Source organism: Dreissena polymorpha, chromosome 15 (assembly GCF_020536995.1).
Source record: "Dreissena polymorpha isolate Duluth1 chromosome 15, UMN_Dpol_1.0, whole genome shotgun sequence".
NCBI classification, from domain to species: Eukaryota; Metazoa; Mollusca; class Bivalvia; order Myida; family Dreissenidae; genus Dreissena; species Dreissena polymorpha.
The window spans coordinates 39016749-39037757 of record NC_068369.1 but is presented as its reverse complement, the minus strand read 5'-3'; the positions used below and the strand labels follow the sequence as shown (position 1 = coordinate 39037757).

Sequence of the window (21009 nt, the reverse complement as noted above, 5' to 3'; positions counted from 1 at the left end):
TGTTTAGGATATTTATCCAAAAAAGGCAGTTGAATAAAAACTCATTTGTTGTTTTATGACAATTATTTTCTGTGAAATGTTGCTAATTTGACCTTGTATATGTATATAGCTTTGTATTTATTCAACTTAAGGTAGTGCATATCCTTCCTAACTTTAGATTGAGATTTTGTAAATTAGTGTAAAATGTATTGGTTTTAAACCAAAATATGAATAAAGCACACAAATATTGAATGTCAAAAATGTGTTTATGTTATTCTATCCGTCTTTAGCTTTAAAATGATATATAGTTTGATCATATTGTACCACATTCAATGAAGAAAAACTAAAGCGAAGTTTTAATGAAATTTATCCCCCCCATGAACCTTTGACAAAATTAAAAAAAGTTATTTCAGATTCGCAAATGTTCGTTGTAGTTATGATATTTGTGAGGAAACAATAATTCTGAACATTTAACATGCTCTAAAATATCCATTATACGCATCTGTTTACGATTTAAAAATTATAAAGCGTTGAAACGCGAAACGATTGAATAATTTGGAGAGTTCTGTTGTTGTCGTTATATTTTTTTGAAACTACGAGGATTGCTTATATAAAGTAAAAAACACACCCGTCAGTAAATAAGCACGGATGGCCGAGTGGTCTAAGCGGTAGACTTTTACTCCAGGAGTCAGTGGTTCGAGTCCAGTTGAGGACTACCTTTTTTCTTTTTTTAATTTTAATCTTGTTTTTTTTTTACTGGGGCTTTTTATATCCAATGTTTATATTTAAGCAAACATGCTGTATTCATGTAGCAGAACGCACATGCAAGTAAGGAACGCGCGATAGTAATTTAGAAACATTCATTTACTGGAGATTATCCCTTCCATTGAACTGTTGCTTAAAAATTAAATGAAATTTAATGAATCATGCACTCACCCACTGGACAGGTGCTAATTATCAAACTGACGGAACGTAACCTTTATATCAGGACTTCCGGTTTTCGATTCACCTCCGGAATCCAATCGTGATACATCGACTATCTCCGGAAACCTCCGAAAGTTATCCAATAAATCGTCTGCTAAATCAGAGTTGTTTGCGCTTGTGTAATGTTCAAAGTCCTTAACACCGGTACACAGGATCAGTTTAGATTAAATTGCACATAAAAATGTTGTCCAGAGGAATATTTCGACTCATAAATGAGACAAATTGCACAAAACAAATTCTTGCTTGTACAAGTAGGTAAGTAAGATAGATCTACATTGTTTTTCTAAGTGTGCCAGAAGATTATTTTAGCTTGATCATAAGTTCGGACAATGTTTATTCGGCATTTCGACAGAACAATCATTTTAATGTTTTGTTTATCAAATATTGTTGAATATTTGTACAAGTTTTAGATAACAGTCTATTCGTGTAGTGCCTTAAATTCTAAATGAGAACTTCAATGTGCGATTATTTTGTTGTATGTCTTTGAATAAACAGTTTCCTAGGAGAGTGGAGCCAGAGAGTAATCCTGGATGGCAGCAAGTCCGGAAATGCGCCTGTACAGTCTGGAGTCCCCCAGGGTAGTGTCCTAGGCCCTCTCCTGTTCCTGCTATTTATTAACGATCTACCTGAATATGTATCACCAGAATCCGCCACTAGAATGTTTGCAGACAAGAGACAACTGTGCCCTCTACTGCCACAACAAGATGCTAGAGCCCTACAACAGGATCTTGAAGGCCTACAGAGATGGGAGAAGGATTGGCTGATGGAGTTTCACCCTAGAATACTAGGTAGGTGCTGAATAAAGCTAAGTTTATTTTGCGAGGCTTAGAAAATCTGAACCACGAGCCTTGGCGAGTGGTTCAGATTTTCTGGCCGAGCAAAATAAACTTCACTTTATTCGGCACCGACCTAGTATTCAATTTATCCCATCAATTTTCTTAGGTGTCAATTATTTCTTTAAAAATAGAATAGGAAAATAGAACTAAAAGAAAATCCCAAAGTTATTTTAAGCAAACATTGTTTTATAATTTTATTTTTGCCGAGCCTAATATATAACAAACAGATCAGGCACTAACCTGTTTTTCTAGTTATCATACCTCTACGTCCTCGATTTTAAAGAAATGATGAAAAAAATACTAAAAAACTGCTGCTTTAGCGGAAAAGAATATGACTTTTGTTGTTTGATGTGTTAATATTGACGTCATGAGAACGCGCACTAAAAATAATTTTTTTTTGTTGGCTTTTTGTGTTGCATTTTGTGTTAAAAATATATTACATATTGGTATAAAATTGTTTGTTTTGTTGAATCTGATTCGATTTTACTAAAAATGATTATAGTTGATTCTGAGTAATATGATCATCCTCCACACATCACTGATATAAGAGTCTGCCGCGGGTGACAGCTATATTTCAGCATTGCCGAAATAAAGGAAAATATATTCCACAGTGGTTTATTTCGACAAAACACGTCTAATGATGGGATAAATATTTAGGCCTCAACTTCCAAAAATCACTCAGCTGGAACCATCACATTGACATCATAACAAGAAAAACCAACAATGCCAGATCATTCAACAGAGAAACATCCAACAATGCCCCCGAAAGACCAAAGAGCAATGCTATTTAACCCTGGTAATGCCACTTGTTGAATACTCCTGCATCATCTGGGATCCATTCACCAGTGCAAACATCTGGAAGCTTGAGATGGTGCAACGCCGAGCCGCAAGGATGGTTTTCTCAGACTACAGAAGGACCAGCAGTGTTACTGCTATGCTCCAGCAACTAGGGTGGCCATCTCTCCAAGAGCGCAGAGCCCATGCAAAAGTTACCATGATATACCGCATTGTCAACGGCCTTGTTGAAGTCCCTACATCCAACTTCACTGCCATCAGCTCCGCAAGAGGTCATGGACTCCACTATCTGGTACCATTTGCTAGAACTCAGTGTTACCAAAGTTTATTCTTCCCAGACACCATTTGCCTCTGGAACAGCCTTCCCCAGTCAGTAGTCAGCTGCGCAACTATCGAGTTCTTCAAGATGGAAGTGCTACCAGTGACCCTCCTATAGATAGTACTTGGCGTTTTTACCTGCACTATACATAGGATTTTTGTATTATTTTTATTTTATTTTCAATCACTTCAACTGTACATAGACACATCTTGCACCACAATGCGCTAGTACGAGTATACGCTGAAAGGTGTCTGTACTGTAATGTAAGAAGAAGAAGAAGTCTTCATTTATAAAATACATATATACAGATAATTTTAGCAGAAACAAATACAATTTATTGTATTAATTTGGCAATATTTTCTACATTAACTCTTATTTTAATTATAGGAACTCTGAAATGTATACTCGAGTGCCCTATTTTGACGCCTTTGAGCAGTCTGTTCCAGTTTTGTTGCTCAAAATGGGGATTGAGGTTTTGAATTTTATTCATGTCAATCATTATAAACAAGTTTTCAACAAGCTGACTAGATAAATTGTGTATCATGTTTTACTCCTCAACAACACAGTGTGGAAACATAAGCACATCGTCACTACTCTCACTTGGGTACAATATATTAGATGTACCCAATGTCCACTTGAAAAACATTGTACAATAACACCAGTTAAGTACCAAGCTGAACAGCACTGGGCGTGAATTGGTTGCGCACACAGCAATCGTCTGTCAGTCGGTGTCAGCCTCATCCTCTGAAGATTCATCAGATACAAGGGACAGGTGATAATGCTTTAAAAGTTTCAGAAGGTCTTGATTGAAAATCACCATTTGAAGGCATGACCCTGCAACTGTTTCCAGATAATTGAAAATAAAGCTAGATAAGGTGACTAGTTTGTCTGTCATTGTAATATTTTTTTCAGAAGGTGCTATTCCACCAGGCCTGAAATCAGTCAAAGCTCAAACTTGATGGACTTTGGTACCAGGAAGATCTTCTCTGAGGAACATGACATATTTCGCCAGTCGGTCAGACGATTTTTCAGAGAGGAGGTGGCGCCCCACAGTGAACAGTAATAGATTTGTTCTGTGTTGTTATTGTTCTGTGTTTTTTATTTAAAATTTGTAATTTCTCCTCCATTTAGATAATTTCCTTGTTTGGGTTGTCAAGACTGCTGCATAAGCTGGGTCTGTTTAATAACAATGACTTCTTGTGAATTCATAGGGGCACATTATGGTACTTTGCTTCCCTGACTAGGGCTGTATCATGACTTCTTGTGAATTCATAGGGGCACATTATGGTACTTCTTGTGAATTCATAGGGGCACATTATGGTACTTCTTGTGAATTCATAGGGGCACATTATGGTACTTTGCTTCCCTGACTACGGCTGTATCATATTTTTTCAGTAAAGTGCAACCGCGCGTTTGTAATATGAAGTCCCCTAACTTCATTTGTCATTCAGTTTTACGACAACTTATTACAAATGACAACCATAAGGAGACAAAGTGTCACATGTATCACCTGTCTCAATACCTCAAAGGTCAATGTCACTTAGAGGTCAAACTTCAATTATGGCTATAAACAACTTGTGTTTGACATAAGTGGATTTTGGACGTAAAATTTAAATGTTGGGACATTCTTGACCTACTGATAATTATTTTGTTGTTCATTTAAGCCTATCCTCAAATTCTCTTGTGTCTTTAAATTCAGGTGAGCGCTCAAGGTCCATTTCATTGCAATATAAAGTTTAAACATTTTTTTGATGATACTAATAAAACATGGCGTGGTCTTCAAGTTTTCTCACCTTTTGCTTTCAGATGGGAGAAAGATGGTCAAGTCAGTAGAGAAGTATGTGTCATTATTCATGTTTTTTATCAAAACAATTCAGTTGTTCTGCATCCAGAATTAAATATATGGAATTAAATATTTTGTAAAAAATCACCATCAAGTTCTTAATGCTGTGCACGGAACATATAATTGTTGTATGTATCAGAATTGTTTTCATTTAAGACAACGAATAGATGCAACCTCTTATCCACTCATCCATGAATCGATGTTGAAGTAAATTCATCATTGAAACATAAAATCAAAACTTTCTATGAATAGTCATTATTAATGAGAAAAGTTATGGCAAAATAATATTTGACTATACGAGTGTTTGATTTTAAAGGTATGGTTGAAAGCCGGCGAGCAGGGTTTATTGGGGGTGAACACAAAGGCAGAACATGGTGGCATCGGGGGTGATGTCCTGTCCACAGCAATCACCTGGGAGGAACAGTAAGTTTGCTGTATTTTGCTCTTACTACTGTTTTTTTTTACCATAAATGGCACTTTCACATTCAAAAGAACATTTTAACATAACATTCATAATTTAGCATATCAGATCCTTGACAATATTATTACTGTCAGAGTAAAAGAGCAATTGATTTATGTATTTGTCGTATGCTGATGGCCTCATATAGACATTACTTGATGTATGTATTGTAAATGGCAACGCTTCAATAGCAGCTATGGTTGCCTCTATTCAGGGCGTATGTGAACAGCTCTGGGCCTGGGTTTGCCCTTCACTCTGACATCATCATGCCGTACATTTGCCACTACGGCACACAGGACCAGATTAAGAAGTATATACCGGACATGACAGCAGGGAAACGTATCGGAGCAATTGCCATGACAGAGCCCAGTGCTGGCAGGTAATGTTAGTGGTTGATAAGATGTAAACAAATGGTTAATTAGTTGTATACAAATGTTTGTTGTGGTTGATTAGTTGTAAACAAATGGTTTGGTTGTTTACAAATGGTTAATTATTTGTATACAAATGTTTGTGGTTAATTAGTTGTAAACAAATGGTTAAATAGTTGTATACTAAAAGATAATTAGCTGTATACAAATGGTAAATTAGTTGTATGCAAATAATAAATAAGTTGTATACAAATGGTTAAATAGATGTAAACAAATGATTAAACAGATGTATACAATTGATTAACTAGTATACAAATGGTTACTTAGTTGTATACAAATGGTTATTTAGGTGTATACAAATGTTAAATAATTGTATACAAATGGTTTAATAGTTGCAATCAAATGTTTTTCGACTGAAATTATTGAGAGAACATCATAATTCGCCCCATTGGTGCAAAAAGGCAATTTCAATGTCACATGGTACCTTTTTGCACCAAAGGGGCAAATTGATGGTTAGATTGATTGCCCAGCCAGATAACTTGTGGGGGGATTGGTCTTGAAACTATTTCTGATTTGGAGTACGACTTTTATCCTCCTACTTCTGATTCAAGTTGAGCAGTCGCTGAGTTAATTGCCAAAGTATACATACTTATATAGCAGCATTAAATATGGCCTCAAAGATTTGATATATTCTTAATAAACAGACAATTAATAAACTTTTCAGATCTTATTGTTTTTTTTATATTTTTCTATATTGAAAAAATATACCTATATACCTTAATCAAGTTTTTCACTGTATGTGTTTCCTGATAACTAGTAAATGCTAGTAAATGCTAGTATTTGAATGTGACAATAATTTTCATATTGTAAAGAACTGGCTGGCGTGTTCTTATGACAGAACAAAACATTCAGATGTATATTGCTCACTTGGTCTATTTGGGCTCAAATGTCTTAAAAATATAGATTTCGATCCTCAAAACAGTTGTCCATTAATCAGATCAAAAATCGATTGATAAATGTGAGTAGGTTTTTGTAAGGAACATTCTATATGACTGAAGTACTGTTCAATATTGTAAAACTGAGCAATTGCATCTCATAATTTTATACCCATCCTTCTTTCATACAAGTGATCTGCAGGGTATCCGTACTTACGCCAAGCAGGATGGGGAGGACTGGATCCTGAACGGCAGCAAAGTGTTCATCACCAACGGCATCATGTGTGACCTCGTGATTGTGGTGGCCATCACCAACCCCCAGGCCAAGTCCAACGCCCACGGTATCAGCCTGTTCCTTGTGGAGGCAGGAATGAAGGGATTCAACAAGGGCAGGAAACTGGACAAGATTGGCTTCAAGGCACAGGTTTGGTTCTCAACTATTGTCTTTGTTTTATTGCTAAATCTCAGTAAGATGTCTTTTGTAATGAGTTTTTGAAGAAGGGTATTTTTTATGGCTTCTACCTGAAGACAATATAGAATATTCCCTCTCCAGTAAGTATTGTTTACTTTCATCCCAAGGCATGGTATACCGAAAATCCCCTTAAGAAGAAGAAACAGGGTATTCACTCCTTGAAAATAATAAAAGCTATCGTTTTCACTGTTTTTTGGGTTACCATTAAAAATTGTTGCACCAATCTACCGCATGTCTCCCATGTTGACAGGACACGGCAGAGCTGTTCTTTGAGGATGTCCGCCTCCCTGGGTCCGCCATGCTTGGTGAGGCCAACAAGGGGTTCTACTACCTGATGCAGGAGCTGCCCCAGGAGCGGCTCATCATTGCCGACGTGGCCCAGGCAGCAGCGGAGTGGATGTTTGAGGAAACACGAGACTATGTGAGGCAGAGAAAGGCTTTTGGAAAGACCCTGTCTCATTTACAGGTAACATTCAACTGGGGAAAATAAGACCCTGTCTCATTTACAGGTAACAGTCTACTGGGGAATATAAGACCCTATCTCAATTACAGGTTATAGTCAACTGGGTAATATAAGACCCTGTCTCATTTACAGGTAACATTCAACTGGGGAATATAAGACCCTGTCTCATTTACAAGTAACATTCAACTGGGGAATATAAGACACTGTTTTATTTACAGGAAACAGTCTACTGGGGAATATAAGACCCTGTCTCATTTACAGGTAACATTCAACTGGGGAATATAAGACCCTGTCTCATTTACAGGTAACACTCAACTGAGGAATATAAAACCCTGTCTCATTTACAGGTAACATTCAACTGGGGAATATAAGACCCTGCCTCATTTACAGGTAACATTCAACTGGGGAATATAAGACCCTTTCTCATTTACAGGTAACACTCAACTTAGGAATATAAAACCCTGTCTCATTTACAGGTAACAGTCTACTGGGGAATATAAGACCCTGTCTCATTTACAGGTAACATTCAACTGGGGAATATAAGACCCTGTCTCATTTACAAGTAACACTCAACTGTGGAATATAAGACCCTGTCTCATTTACAAGTAACATTCAACTGGGGAATATAAGACCCTGTCTCATTAATAGGTAGCAGTCTACTGGGAATATAAGACCCTGTCTCATTTACAGGTAATAGTCAACTGGGGAATGTAAGACCCTGTCTCATTTACAGGTAACAGTCAACTGGGGAATATAAGACCCTGTCTCATTTACAGGTAACAGTCTACTGGGGAATATAAGACCCTGTCTCATTTACAGGTAACAGTCTACTGGGGAATATAAGACCCTGTCTCATTTACAGGTAACATTCAACTGGGGAATATAAGACCCTGTCTCATTTACAGGTAACAGTCTACTGGGGAATATAAGACCCTGTCTCATTTACAGGTAACAGTCAACTGGGGAATATAAGACCCTGTCCCATTTACAGGTAACATTCAACTGGGGAATATAAGACACTGTTTCATTTACAGGTAATAGTCAACTGGGGAATATAAGACCCTGTCTCATTTAAAGGTAACATTCAACTGGGGAATATACAATTGTGATTGGCTGAAACCAATGCTTTTGATTGGTTAGTTGAACTGTTTCTGTATGAAATTGGAAATATTACAAATGAAATATAGACCTGGGCCCAAGAAACATAGATCTTATTGAAGAACTGCATTTTCATGGAGATGAGTTTCCATTGTTGTTTATGTGACCAACAAATTATTTTCAATGAAGAAAGGTAAAGTTAGATATAAAAAAATAAAAAAACAAACAAATTGCAGCATCAACCTTAAGAATATTGTGTATTCTAAGTCTGAGTTTAATACATGTCCTGGCTGTTTTCAGACGATACAACACAAGCTTGCTGAGCTGAAGACAGAGATCTGTGTGACCCGAGCCTTCGTGGACAGATGTCTGGAGTCTCACAACATGGGGCAGCTGGATACTGAGACTGCATCCATGGCCAAATACTGGTGAGAGGATTTGTGGTTCAGGCAATATTGAGACTGCGTCCATGGCCAAATACTGGTGAGGGGGTGTGTGGTTCAGGCAATATTGAGACTGCGTCCATGGCCAAATATTGGTGAGGGGATGTGTGGGTCAGGCAATATTGAGACTGCGTCCATGGCCAAATACTGGTGAGGGGGCTTGTGGGTCAGGCAATATTGAGACTGCATCCATGGCCAAATACTTGTGAGGGGGTGTGTGGTTCAGGCAATATTGAGACTGCGTCCATGGCCAAATACTGGTGAGGGGATGTGTGGGTCAGGCAATATTGAGACTGCGTCCATGGCCAAATACTGGTGAGGGGATGTGTGGTTCAGGCAATATTGAGACTGCGTCCATGGCCAAATACTGGTGAGGGGGTGTGTGGTTCAGGCAATATTGAGACTGCATCCATGGCCAAATACTGGTGAGGGGGTGTGTGGTTCAGGCAATATTGAGACTGCGTCCATGGCCAAATACTGGTGAGGGGATGTGTGGGTCAGGCAATATTGAGACTGCATCCATGGCCAAATACTGGTGAGGGGATGTGTGGGTCAGGCAATATTGAGACTGCGTCCATGGCCAAATACTGGTGAGGGGGTGTGTGGGTCAGGCAATATTGAGACTGCATCCATGGCCAAATACTGGTGAGGGGGTGTGTGGGTCAGGCAATATTGAGACTGCATTCCATGGCAAAATACTGGTGAGGGGGTGTGTGGGTCAGGCAATGTTGAGACTGCATCCATGGCCAAATACTGGTGAGGTGTTGTGTGGGTCAGGCAATATTGAGACTGCATCCATGGCCAAATACTGGTGAGAGGGTGTGTGGGTCAGGCAATATTGAGACTGCATCCATGGCCAAATACTGGTGAGAGGGTGTATGGGTCAGGCAATATTGAGACAGCATCCATGGCCAAATACTGGTGAGGGGTTGTGTGGGTAAGGCAATATATTATTGGAATGTAATAATAATAACATTGTCTTGTAATTTATGGTAACCACAAAGGATAGATGCTTTTCTAAATTGTGTCATTTATATTTCTATGTATTTGGAGTCAACTTGTTGAAGAAAAAGTTTAACATTGTTTGACAAATTGTAATACACAAAACCCAAGCCCCTAAATTACAAGTCAACTATGAAGGTCAAATCATATGTTTCCTATAAACCTACAGACCTTTATTTTTACCACAAACGCTAAAAGTAGTTCCTCCAAAAGGTGAAAATCCAGCTGTTACGTGACAATGATAGATTAAGTCTAGTTACTTCCTTACCCCTATAAAGTCAGTTATTAGTCAATATTAATTGTTAAAAAATCATTTAAAATTTTAGTCTCGACTTAAGCGGTGGATCAATTTACACAAGCTATAATTCTCTCCGTCAAAATCAGAACATTTCATTACATTTGCTGTTGCATTCATTTTGCTGTTGCATTTGACCTAATTGCAATATATAGCTTTTTGTACTTATAATAAACACAAGCTACTTAAATCTTTTTCAAAGCAAGTTTGGCCAATATAAAGGATAAATCAGTTTAAGAATTGAATAAATGCAAATATTTGCCATTTTTGGGAAGCCAAATGGCAGATGCATTGTAAGCTGGATATCTTGAAGTAAACCGTATGATATGCTTAAATTTTACGTCCAATCCAGATGGGTTATTCCCATTGAATATACGTAAATTATGTTACAAAGTGGGCACATGAAGCTTGTGTTCTTATTTCATGAGAAGACCAAACAACAAGTAAACTTAAATTTAGATTGATTGCTTAGTATTTTCTGAAAATCTTGTAAAAGTGAAATGTCTGTAGATAATCAGCTCGCATAATCTGCATTTAAGTGACTTAGTTTTTGTACTGACATGCAAAATAATTGTTTTGACACTAGGTACTTCCTAACCTCAAGTGGTATAATAACATTTAGTCGATCCAAAGCAAATTTGCCAGAACATCTTTTATATAAAAGACAGGGCCCAGGTTTATGACTCCTATTTAAGAAGTTGCCAGACCATCTTTTATATGAAAGCCAAGGTCTATAACTCCTATTTAAGAAGATGTATTATTAAGATACAATTGAAGATAAACTAAAGCTTCAATATAGATAAAAATAGGGGCAGAATATTGACAAACACAGCTTAACCCTTTCGCACTCAGAAGCAAAGTGAAAATGGCTTTGTGCAAGCAGCATAAACCCAGTCTGTTCAGGTTTTATGCTGTTTGCTGCTCATCAGTATCTAAGGGTTGGAAATGAAGCCTTTAAAACTTGAATCTAGTAAGAAAGGTCTTTATTTAAATTAAACTTTCTGAGATACTACACACGCTTCAAAATACGTTTCTAAGGGTTAAAGGGTTAAAAGAAGTAAATATCTATAAAAAATAAATGAATAAAAATAAACAACAATTAACGTACAGACCCATGTCTTTGAAATCCCATTACAGGAAATAGTAAAAAGGGAATTTTTAGTCCTACATTGACAGAAGTTACAAGCATACTGTGCAGGAGAGGTGGATAGTATCGGTATAACATTTTCCAAAGATTAACCCATTTATGCCTTGTGGACTCTCCCATCCTTCTAAATTGGATCAATTTATTTCCAAAATTAGGGATGTCTAGTATATTTATTATTTCTAAAATTAGAATATTACTTACAGAAATTCCTTTAAGCAAACAGTGAAGACCCTGACGAGACCCCCCATCATGCGGCGTCTCATCTGGGTCTACGCATTTGCAATAGCCTTTTTTGTAGAAACTAGGCATAAATTAGTTAAATAGTCACAATTCAATGTTAAAACAAAAATAAGAGAAATAAATCATTGTCAAATTTTGATGTGTGTATCTTTGTGACATTGGCATTCGTGTTTAATAAAGAAAGACAGCATAATTATATTACTTTGTAAGAAACTGGAGGGGACTTCTGGTTTGCGCTCTGTCGGTCAGTCCGTCACACTTTTCTGGATCCTGCGATAACTTTGAAAGTTCTTCATATTTTTTTCATGAAACTTGAAACATAGACAGATGGCAATATGGAGATTATGCACGTCACTTCATTTTGTTCCTACTTCAAGAATTCTGGTTGCTATGACAACAAACAGACTAGAAATATTGCTGAAAATGGTGGAGTTTCACAAGTAGGGGACCATATTGCTTGACAATATTCTTGTTAAACCTTAGATTTAAATGTCTTATTTTAAGAGTAAGCTAATGCTGGAAAACACAATACCATAATTCTAATTTATTTCAAAACTATATTAATTAATTTGGATTACTCCCACATGGATAATATTAATGCTTTTGTTTTTGCAATTTTGTTCTGATCGGAATATAAAACCACAACGGTTTAATTGGTTAATGTTTGAGTAACTTGATTCTGATTAGATAATAATTTATTTAATAAATGGATATAGCAATTAAAATCAATGATTGGCCATTTGCATTTAACAAAAGTGGGGGTAGACTCTGTTGTCTTAATTGAAGACGCTAAACTGTGAATAACATGTCAATGATCCTAGGCAATAGATTAATAGATGTCTTTTAACGGTGTATTATTACCCGTGCAGACTCCAACGCAAAACCAATAAAGACACTACCCCTTTCCTTATACCCTCCTGTTTGCCAATTACATGTATCATCTCCTTAACCCATTTATGCCTAGCGTCTAGAAAAAAGGCCTTGGCATGATGCAGCGTCTCATCTGGGTCTGCGCTGTTTACTTAAAGGAATTTCTGAAAGAAATATTCTTAATATAGAACAAAATATACTAGACATCCCTAATTTTGGAAATAAAGTGATCCAATTCAGAAGGATGGGAGAGTCCACTAGTCATAAATGGATGCGTTGTTATCTGTTATGATGCAACTGTTAACCAAACAATGACTTATTTACAAACATATTCTGCCAATTAAAAAACTGCAACTTTAAACTAAAAAAAATTTGGGAAGATTTTTTGCATTGCAAAATGGAATTTCAATTTAGCATTACTATATTTGGCAGATTTTTTAATATTTGATTATTCGTTCCCATCCCTAATTTTAATGATATAAGGAGCTGTAAAGTTGCCTTCACCACAGTATTATGTATATGTATTCATGAAACTTTTTATACCCCAAAGTATAGAGGCATTAAGCACTGCACTTGTCTGTCCGTCTGTATGTCTACTAATGGGTGGCTCTGGCTCAAACTTAAACAGTTGAATGACCTTAATGTGAAGATGAGTAATAAGGAATTTTGGTTGTGAGGATTTTTGCAGAATAATGACCCATTGTCTATAGTTACACTCCCAGTTTATGAGAGAGGAATATAGATTTGCCCTTGTCCCTCCCTAATTTTCCCATTTTTTATGTAGCATGTAACTTAAAAGCTTTTGGTGCTAGATGGCTGAAACTGTGCAAATTTATTTATCATTTATATGTGAACTTTGACACATTTGTATTTTGTAAGAATGTTTCCTAAATAGCTAGAGTTATGGAATCTTTTTTTTTTATTCAAAAATGATATTTTCAACTCCCCTGAGCAAAAATGTGTGAATTTGCAAACTTCTATATCTAGGTCTGAATATTTTGAACACAACTGGACATGTTGCAACTTTTTTGCAAAAAAAGCTCAACAGAAACATTTTCTAACTTGTGTTTCCCTTAACTCAAAATTTATGGCAGTAAGAGGGCTGAAACTTTTACAAACATATTAATCACCATGTTAAGTTGGGCATCCCCTAATATTTGATCCAGATTTTTGCGACATATTAATTTTAAGTCAAGCGGAATGCGGGCGTATCAATTTCGTTTGGACACATTTCTAGCTCTTCAATAGAGTATACAGTGAAGAAATTGTGTTTTATTATTGGGTGGATCTCACTCACTCTTCCCTACTTGAACCACCTTGATGTGTACATTTGCTGTATGAAAGAATTTTGGCTGTGACGAGTTTTTGCAGAAGAATGGTTGTTTGTCAGTTGTTTTTTATGCCCCCGGATCGAATGATCGGGAGTATATTGTTTTTGGCCTGTCTGTCATTCTGTTTCCAAACTTTAACCTTGGTTAAACTTTTGCAATATTGCAATAACTTTTGCAATATTGAAGATAGCTACTTGATATTTGGCATGCATGTGTATCTCATGGAGCTTCACATTTTGAGTGGTGAAAGGTCAAGGTCATCCTTCAAGGTCAAAGGTCATATATATGGCTTCAAAGTGGCGCAATTCTGTTCAAAAACTTTAACCTTGGTCATAACTTTTGCAATATTGAAGATAGCAACTTGATATTTGGCATGCAGCTGCACATTTTGAGTGGTGAAAGGTCAATGTCAAGGTCATCCTCCAAGGTCAAAGTTCAAATATATGGCTTCAAAGCGCCGCAATAGGGGGCATTGTGTTTCTGACAAACACATCTCTTGTTCTGGTCAGGGATATATGGTCCTTATAATTTTGTTTTAAATGTCTCTATCTGATTCATAATTTCTTTTATTGTCCAGGTGCTCTGAGCTCCAGAATAAAGTTGCCTACAACTGCCTGCAGATGTTTGGAGGGTGGGGATACATGCGTGAGTACCCGATCGCCCGGGCGTACTGCGATGCCCGCCTTCAGCCCATCTACGGAGGGGCCAATGAGATCATGAAGGAGCTCATTGCCAGGAGCATTGTCAAGAAGTAGCGGGGCTTGTGATTGATGGGCTGTCACATGGAGAGTGACATGGGACATGACATACTAAGTGACAGGGCGAGTGCCATCGGACATGACATGAGCTGTGACTTAGGACATAACATGGGCATTGCAGACAAACCTGTGAAAAAATATTACTAGTGTTTGTATTCTGCAAATTTTTAAAGGTGCAAGACTGAGCAGTTATGTGCATTATTATCCCCCAGTAGTTTTTGTATGATGAACATTTTCAGGGCTATATCTAAGATACAATGCACGATTTCAATATGAAACTTTATGGGTGTATTGATTTAAATGAGAAGAAGTACCACACATAAGAACCATAACCCTTCCCTTTCTTTAATAAGATGAATTGCCCTTTGTTGTTTGTGTTTGATTGAAACATTTTCAGGGCTATGTCTCAGATATGATACAACATATCAACATGTCACTTCATGGGTGAGTAGAAATCAATGTTAAGAAATGCCATGCACAAAAACCATAACCCTGCACTTTCTTATCTTAGAGTTATTTTCCTTTGTTGTTTTTGTATGATTTAACTTTTCAAACCATATCTCAGATATGATACAACAAATCAACATAAAATTTCATGGGTGAGTAGAAAATAATGGGGAAAAGTGCCATGCACAAGAACCATACCATTGCACTTTCATCACCCAGAGTTATTGCCGTTTGTTGTTTTTGCCTTTTTACTAAATTATTACCTATGAATTATTCCCCTTAACTTTATGATAATACAGTATAACAAGGGATTTGCACCATTCCATAAACAAAGTTTATTTGGCGGGGGATATCAATTCAAAAAATTAGTTTGTTACATATCATATTATCGGTTTCTGTATCTGTGGTTTAAGGACATAATGCTCATTTATCTTTTTTGAAAAGGTTTTTGGCTAATTAATGAATGTTATTACATTTTAATCAGTTTTGTTGCATTCAAGTGATATATTAACAAGACAAAACCAGGAAAATATCTACATTTTTATGCCCCCCTTCAAAGAAGAGGGGGTATATTGCTTTGCTCATGTCGGTCGGTCGGTCTGTCGGTCCGTCCACCAGGTGGTTGTCAGACGATAACTCAAGAACGCTTGGGCCTAGGATCATGAAACTTCATAGGTACATTGATCATGACTCGCAGATGACCCCTATTGATTTGAGGTCACTAGGTCAAAGGTCAAGGTCACGGTGACCAGAAATAGTAAAATGGGTTTTGAATGATAACTCAAGAACGCATACGCCTAGGATCATGAAACTTCATGGGTAGATTGATCATGACTTGCAGATGACCCCTATTGATTTTGAGGTCTCTAGGTCAAAGGTCACGGTGACCCGAAATAGTAAAATGGTTTCCGGATGATAACTCAAGAACGCATACGTCTAGGATCATGAAACTTCATGGGTAGATTGATCATGACTGGCAGATGACCCATAGTTGATTTGGAGGTCACTAGGTCAAAGGTCAAGGTCACGGTGACCCAAAATAGTAAAATGATTTTCGGATGATAACTCAAGAACGCATACGCCTAGGATCATGAAACTCCATAGGTAGATTGATCATGACTTGCAGATGACCCCTATTGATTTTGAGGTCACAAGGTCAAGGTCACGGTGATCCGAAATAGTAAAATGATTTTCGGATGATAACTCAAGAACGCTTTTGCCTAGGATCATGACACTTCATAGGTACATTGATCATGACCCGCAGATGACCCCTATTGATTTTCAGGTCACTAGATCAAAGGTCAAGGTCACAGTGACAAAAATCGTATTCACACAATGCCTGCCACTACAACGGACAGCCCATATGGGGGGCATGCATGTTTTACAAACAGCCCTTGTTATAATTATTGGTAAAAGAAAGTGTTCATTGCTTTCTGTCTGGATGGTAATCAACTGTGATACTGATATAGCAGTATTAAAGAAAGAATGAAATGAATCTTCCAACTGTCTTTATGTGATATATGTTTAATATATTATTAATAAACAGAAAATGTATACATTTTTAAGATGTTATTGTTTCTCATTTTACTGCATACTCTTTCCCAAGTTTTTCACCCGTATATGTGCACTAGGAAATGCTAGTATTTAAATGCAAAATTAATTTTCATATTGTTTAAAACCACAGGTGATGAGTGTGTGGCTATGATATTAATTAGTAAAAACATCAGTTTGAATGAAAAATAATCAAATTATAACGAAAAACCAAATTCTCTGGAAAAAATTATCACTATCAAATATGGATAATCAGTCCTTGGTAGATGGTGCACAATCAGTCATTGATAGACGGTGTATAATCAGTAATTGGTAGATGATGAACTATCAATCATTGGAAGATGATGAACAGTCGGTCACTGGTAGATGATGGAAGATAGGGCATTGACAGTATTGGACGAACAGTCATTTGCAGATGATGGGAAATCAGTCATTTGTTGTTGTCAGTTTTGGTCTATACATTGTAAGTCCTTAGAGGATGATAGACAAGCAGTAATTGGTTAACTTGTAGTGGACAACCGACCATCACTAGTGCTTGATTGGTCATTGTTGACTCTGGTACTACTTACATGTACCCGGTTACTCTTTAGTATACTTACATGTACCCCGGTTACTCTTTAGTATACTTACATGTACCCCTGGTACGGTTAATATACTAAAATGTACCCGGCAATTTTAACACTCAATCGGTCGTTGCAACTATTTTTTTTAATCAATTATGTTCACATTTATGTGAATTTTCTGTTAAATTGCCTCTATATTATTAAAACTCATACTCAAAAAGCATGTTGATGCATTTTTTTTTAAAGAGAAGTTTGTTTAAGATTAACAATGATTCCATCGTTTTATGGTTATCAGTAGCATGTTTTACAACATCAGAATTTGACGGGAATACAACTCGGGGACAGTCTAATATAGACTGGGTACGTTTAAGTATATTTACCGTACCTGGGGTAAATGTAAGTATACTTAAAAGCACCCAGGGTACATGTTAGTAGTACCTGAGCCGACAACGACCAATCGAACCTTACTAGTTGATGGACAATCAGACATTTATAGATGAACAAAAAATCCACTGTAGTTAATGGACAAGCAGTAATTAGTAGATGATGGTAAATGAGTTATTGATTGTAGTAGATATTCAGTCATTGATTGATAATAACAATTAGTTATTGGTAGTTGTGGATAGCCAGTAATTTGTAGATGATGAACACTCAGTCACAGGTAGATTATGAACATTCAGTCATTGGTAGATGATTAACAGTCAGTCACTGGTAGTTGATCACCCATCAGTCATTTGCAGATGATGAACAGTCAGTCACTGGTAGATGATGAACAGTCAGTCACTGGTAGTTGATGAACAGTCAGTCACTGGTAGTTGATCAAAAATCAGTCACTGGTAGATAATCAACAATCAGAAATTGGTAGATGATGAACAGTCAGTCACTGGTAGTTGATCAAAAAATCAGTCACTGATAGTTGATCAACAGTCAGTCACTGGTAAATGATCAACAATCAGTCATTGGTAGATGATGAACAGTCATTGGTTGAAAATGAACAATCTGTCACTGGTAGATGATGAACAATCTGTCACTGGTAGATGATGAAAAGTCAGTCACTGGTAGTTGATCAACAATCAGTCATTGGTAGAGGTTGAACAGTCACTGGTAGATGATGAACAGTCAGTCACTGGTAGATGTTCAACAATCAGTCATTGGCAGATGATGAACAGTCAGTCACTGGTAGATGATGAACAGTCAGTCACTGGTAGATGATGAACAGTCGGTCACTGGTACATGTAGTTGATAAAAAAATCAGTCACTGGTAGTTGATCAACAATCAGTCACTGGTAGATGATCAACAATCAGTCATTGGTTGATGATGAACAGTCCGTCACTGATAGTTCATCAAAAATCAGTCACTGGTAGTTGATTAACAATCAGTCACTGGTAAATGATCAACAATAAGTCACTGGTAGATGATGAACAGTCAGTCACTGGTAGATGATTAACGATCAGTCACGGGTAGATGAGGAACAGTCAGTCACTGGTAGATGATGAACAGTCAGTCAGTGGTAGATGATGAACAGTCAGTCACTGGTAGTTGATCAAAAATCAGTCACTGGTAGTTGATCAACAGAAAGTCACTGGTAGACAATGAACAGTCAGTCACTGGTAGGTGATGAACAATCAGTCACTGGTAGTTGATCAAAAATCAGTCACTGGTAGATGATCAACAGAAAGTCACTGGTAGATGATGGAAAATCAGTCACTGGTAGATGATGAACAGTCAGTCACTGGAAGATGATGAACAGTCAGTAACTGGTAGATGATGAACAGTCAGTCACTGGTAGATGATGAACAGTCAGGCACTGGTAGTTGATCAAAAATCAGTAACTGGTAGTTGATCAACAGAAAGTCACTGGTAGATGATGGAAAATCAGTCACTAGTAGATGATGAACAGTCAGTCACTGGAAGATGATGAACAGTCAGTCACTGGTAGTTGATGAACAGTCAGTCACTGGTAGTTGATCAAAAATCAGTCACTATTAGATAATCAACAATCAGAAATTGGTAGATGATGAACAGTCAGTCACTGGTAGTTTATCAAAAAATCAGTCACTGATAGTTGATCAACAGTCAGTCACTGGTAAATGATCAACAATCAGTCATTGGTAGATGATGAGCAGTCATTGGTTGAAAATGAACAATCTGTCACTGGTAGATGATGAACAATCTGTCACTGGTAGATGATGAACAGTCAGTCACTGGTAGTTGATCAACAATCAGTCATTGGTAGAGGTTGAACAGTCACTGGTAGATGATAAACAGTCAGTCACTGGTAGATGATCAACAATCAGTCATTGGCAGATAATGAACAGTCAGTCACTGGTAGATGATGAGATGATGAACAGTCAGTCACTGGTAGATGATGAATAGTCGGTCACTGGTACATGTAGTTGATAAAAAATCAGTCACTGGTAGTTGATCAACAATCAGTCACTGGTAGATGATCAACAATCAGTCATTGGTTGATGATGAACAGTCCGTCACTGATAGTTCATCAAAAATCAGTCACTGGTAGTTGATCAAAAATCAGTCACTGGTAGATGATCAACAGAAATTCACTGGTAGATGATGGAAAATCAGTCACTGGTAGATGATGAACAGTAAGTCACTGGTAGATGATGAACAGTCAGTCACTGGTAGATGATGAACAGTCAGTAACTGGTAGATGATAAACAACCAGTCGCTGACAGATGATGAACAATCAGTCACTAGTAGATGATTAACAGTCAGTCACTGGAAGATGATCAACAATCAGTCACTGGAAGATGATGAAAAATCAGTCACTGGTAGGTGATGAACAGTCAGTCACTGGTAGATGATGGAAAATCAGTCACTAGTAGATGATGAACAGTCAGTCACTGGTAGTTGATCAACAATCAGTCAGTGGTAGATAATCAACAATCAGTCATTGGTTGATGATGAACAGTCCGTCACTGATAGTTCATATAAAATCAGTCACTGGTAGTTGATTAACAATCAGTCACTGGTAAATGATCAACAATAAGTTACTGGTAGATGATGAACAGTCAGTCACTGGTAGATAATCAACAATCAGTCACTGGTAGATGATGAACAGTGAGTCACTGGTAGATGATGAACAGTCAGTCAGTGGTAGATGATGAACAGTCAGTCACTGGTAGTTGATAAAAAATCAGTCACTGGTAGTTGATCAACAGAAAGTCACTGGTAGATGATGAAGTTCCAGGGTTGGCATATTGACCTAAGCCTTAATTGGTAATAAAATGCATGCACTGGTATGTCTCTGATAGTGACAATGAAGCAAATCTGCCCTTAGGTTATTTCATTTCACTCAAACAAAATGAGATAACTTGCTATTAATGTTATTAATTTAATAGTTACTTCTAACTTGTCTCCTTTCTATATTAAGAAGGTTTTCTTATTTTAAAGTTCAATTGGTCTTCAAATGACTAAGCAATCAAAGTTCTTGATTTTGGCAACAAATACTGTTTACCAGTTGTGGGTCTACTCTAGACTCTTCTTTTCAATTATTTCTTTCTTTTAATAATTATTTCTTATTAATTTTTTTTTATATCAATGGTAAAATAAAATATTTTTTCATTATTTTGTTTAAGAAATCCAGGCAAGAATACATGACAAGTAAGGGTTGTGTCAAAGGTGCCATGTAAGGCCCTATTATCAGTTTTGGGTGCCCTAACCTGTATAGGTTTGAAGACTGTGAAAGACTGTGGAGACAGAGGGGCATGAGGAACAACTAATACACAGTAATTTAAAGGTTCTTGTTGAATCAAGCACAGAATTTTCTGAGCATTCATAATTCGTTA

The 21009-nt window shown here is 37.0% G+C and overlaps 1 protein-coding gene across 2 annotated transcripts; it reads left to right on the top strand.

The window, feature by feature from the left end:
• The first annotated feature begins 1051 nt into the window (after window positions 1–1051).
• Window positions 1052–16650, top strand: LOC127860186 (long-chain specific acyl-CoA dehydrogenase, mitochondrial-like). Of its 2 annotated transcripts, none has more exons than XR_008039625.1 (9): window positions 1052–1218; window positions 3826–3972; window positions 4720–4750; window positions 5073–5179; window positions 5431–5595; window positions 6712–6943; window positions 7242–7457; window positions 8853–9035; window positions 14458–14597. XR_008039625.1 is itself a non-coding variant. In XM_052398076.1 (9 exons), exons 1-9 carry the CDS (start codon window positions 1145–1147, stop codon window positions 14633–14635), a joined length of 1278 nt encoding a protein of 425 aa, XP_052254036.1. In that variant the 5' UTR covers window positions 1052–1144; the 3' UTR covers window positions 14636–16650. The 2 variants fall into 2 exon arrangements, 1 of the variants encoding a protein (XP_052254036.1); XM_052398076.1 differs by having other exon boundaries at window positions 8853–8980; window positions 14458–16650.
• The last annotated feature ends 4359 nt before the right edge of the window (window positions 16651–21009 follow it).

Bases quoted from the DNA above. Each gene is read 5' to 3' on its own strand.
- LOC127860186 (XM_052398076.1), top strand. From the start codon at position 1,145: ATGTTGTCCAGAGGAATATTTCGACTCATAAATGAGACAAATTGCACA. The intron at 4,751-5,072 runs GTATGTGTCATT...TTGATTTTAAAG, and splicing joins ATGGTCAAGTCAGTAGAGAA to GTATGGTTGAAAGCCGGCGA. The intron at 5,180-5,430 runs GTAAGTTTGCTG...GCCTCTATTCAG, and splicing joins GCAATCACCTGGGAGGAACA to GGCGTATGTGAACAGCTCTG.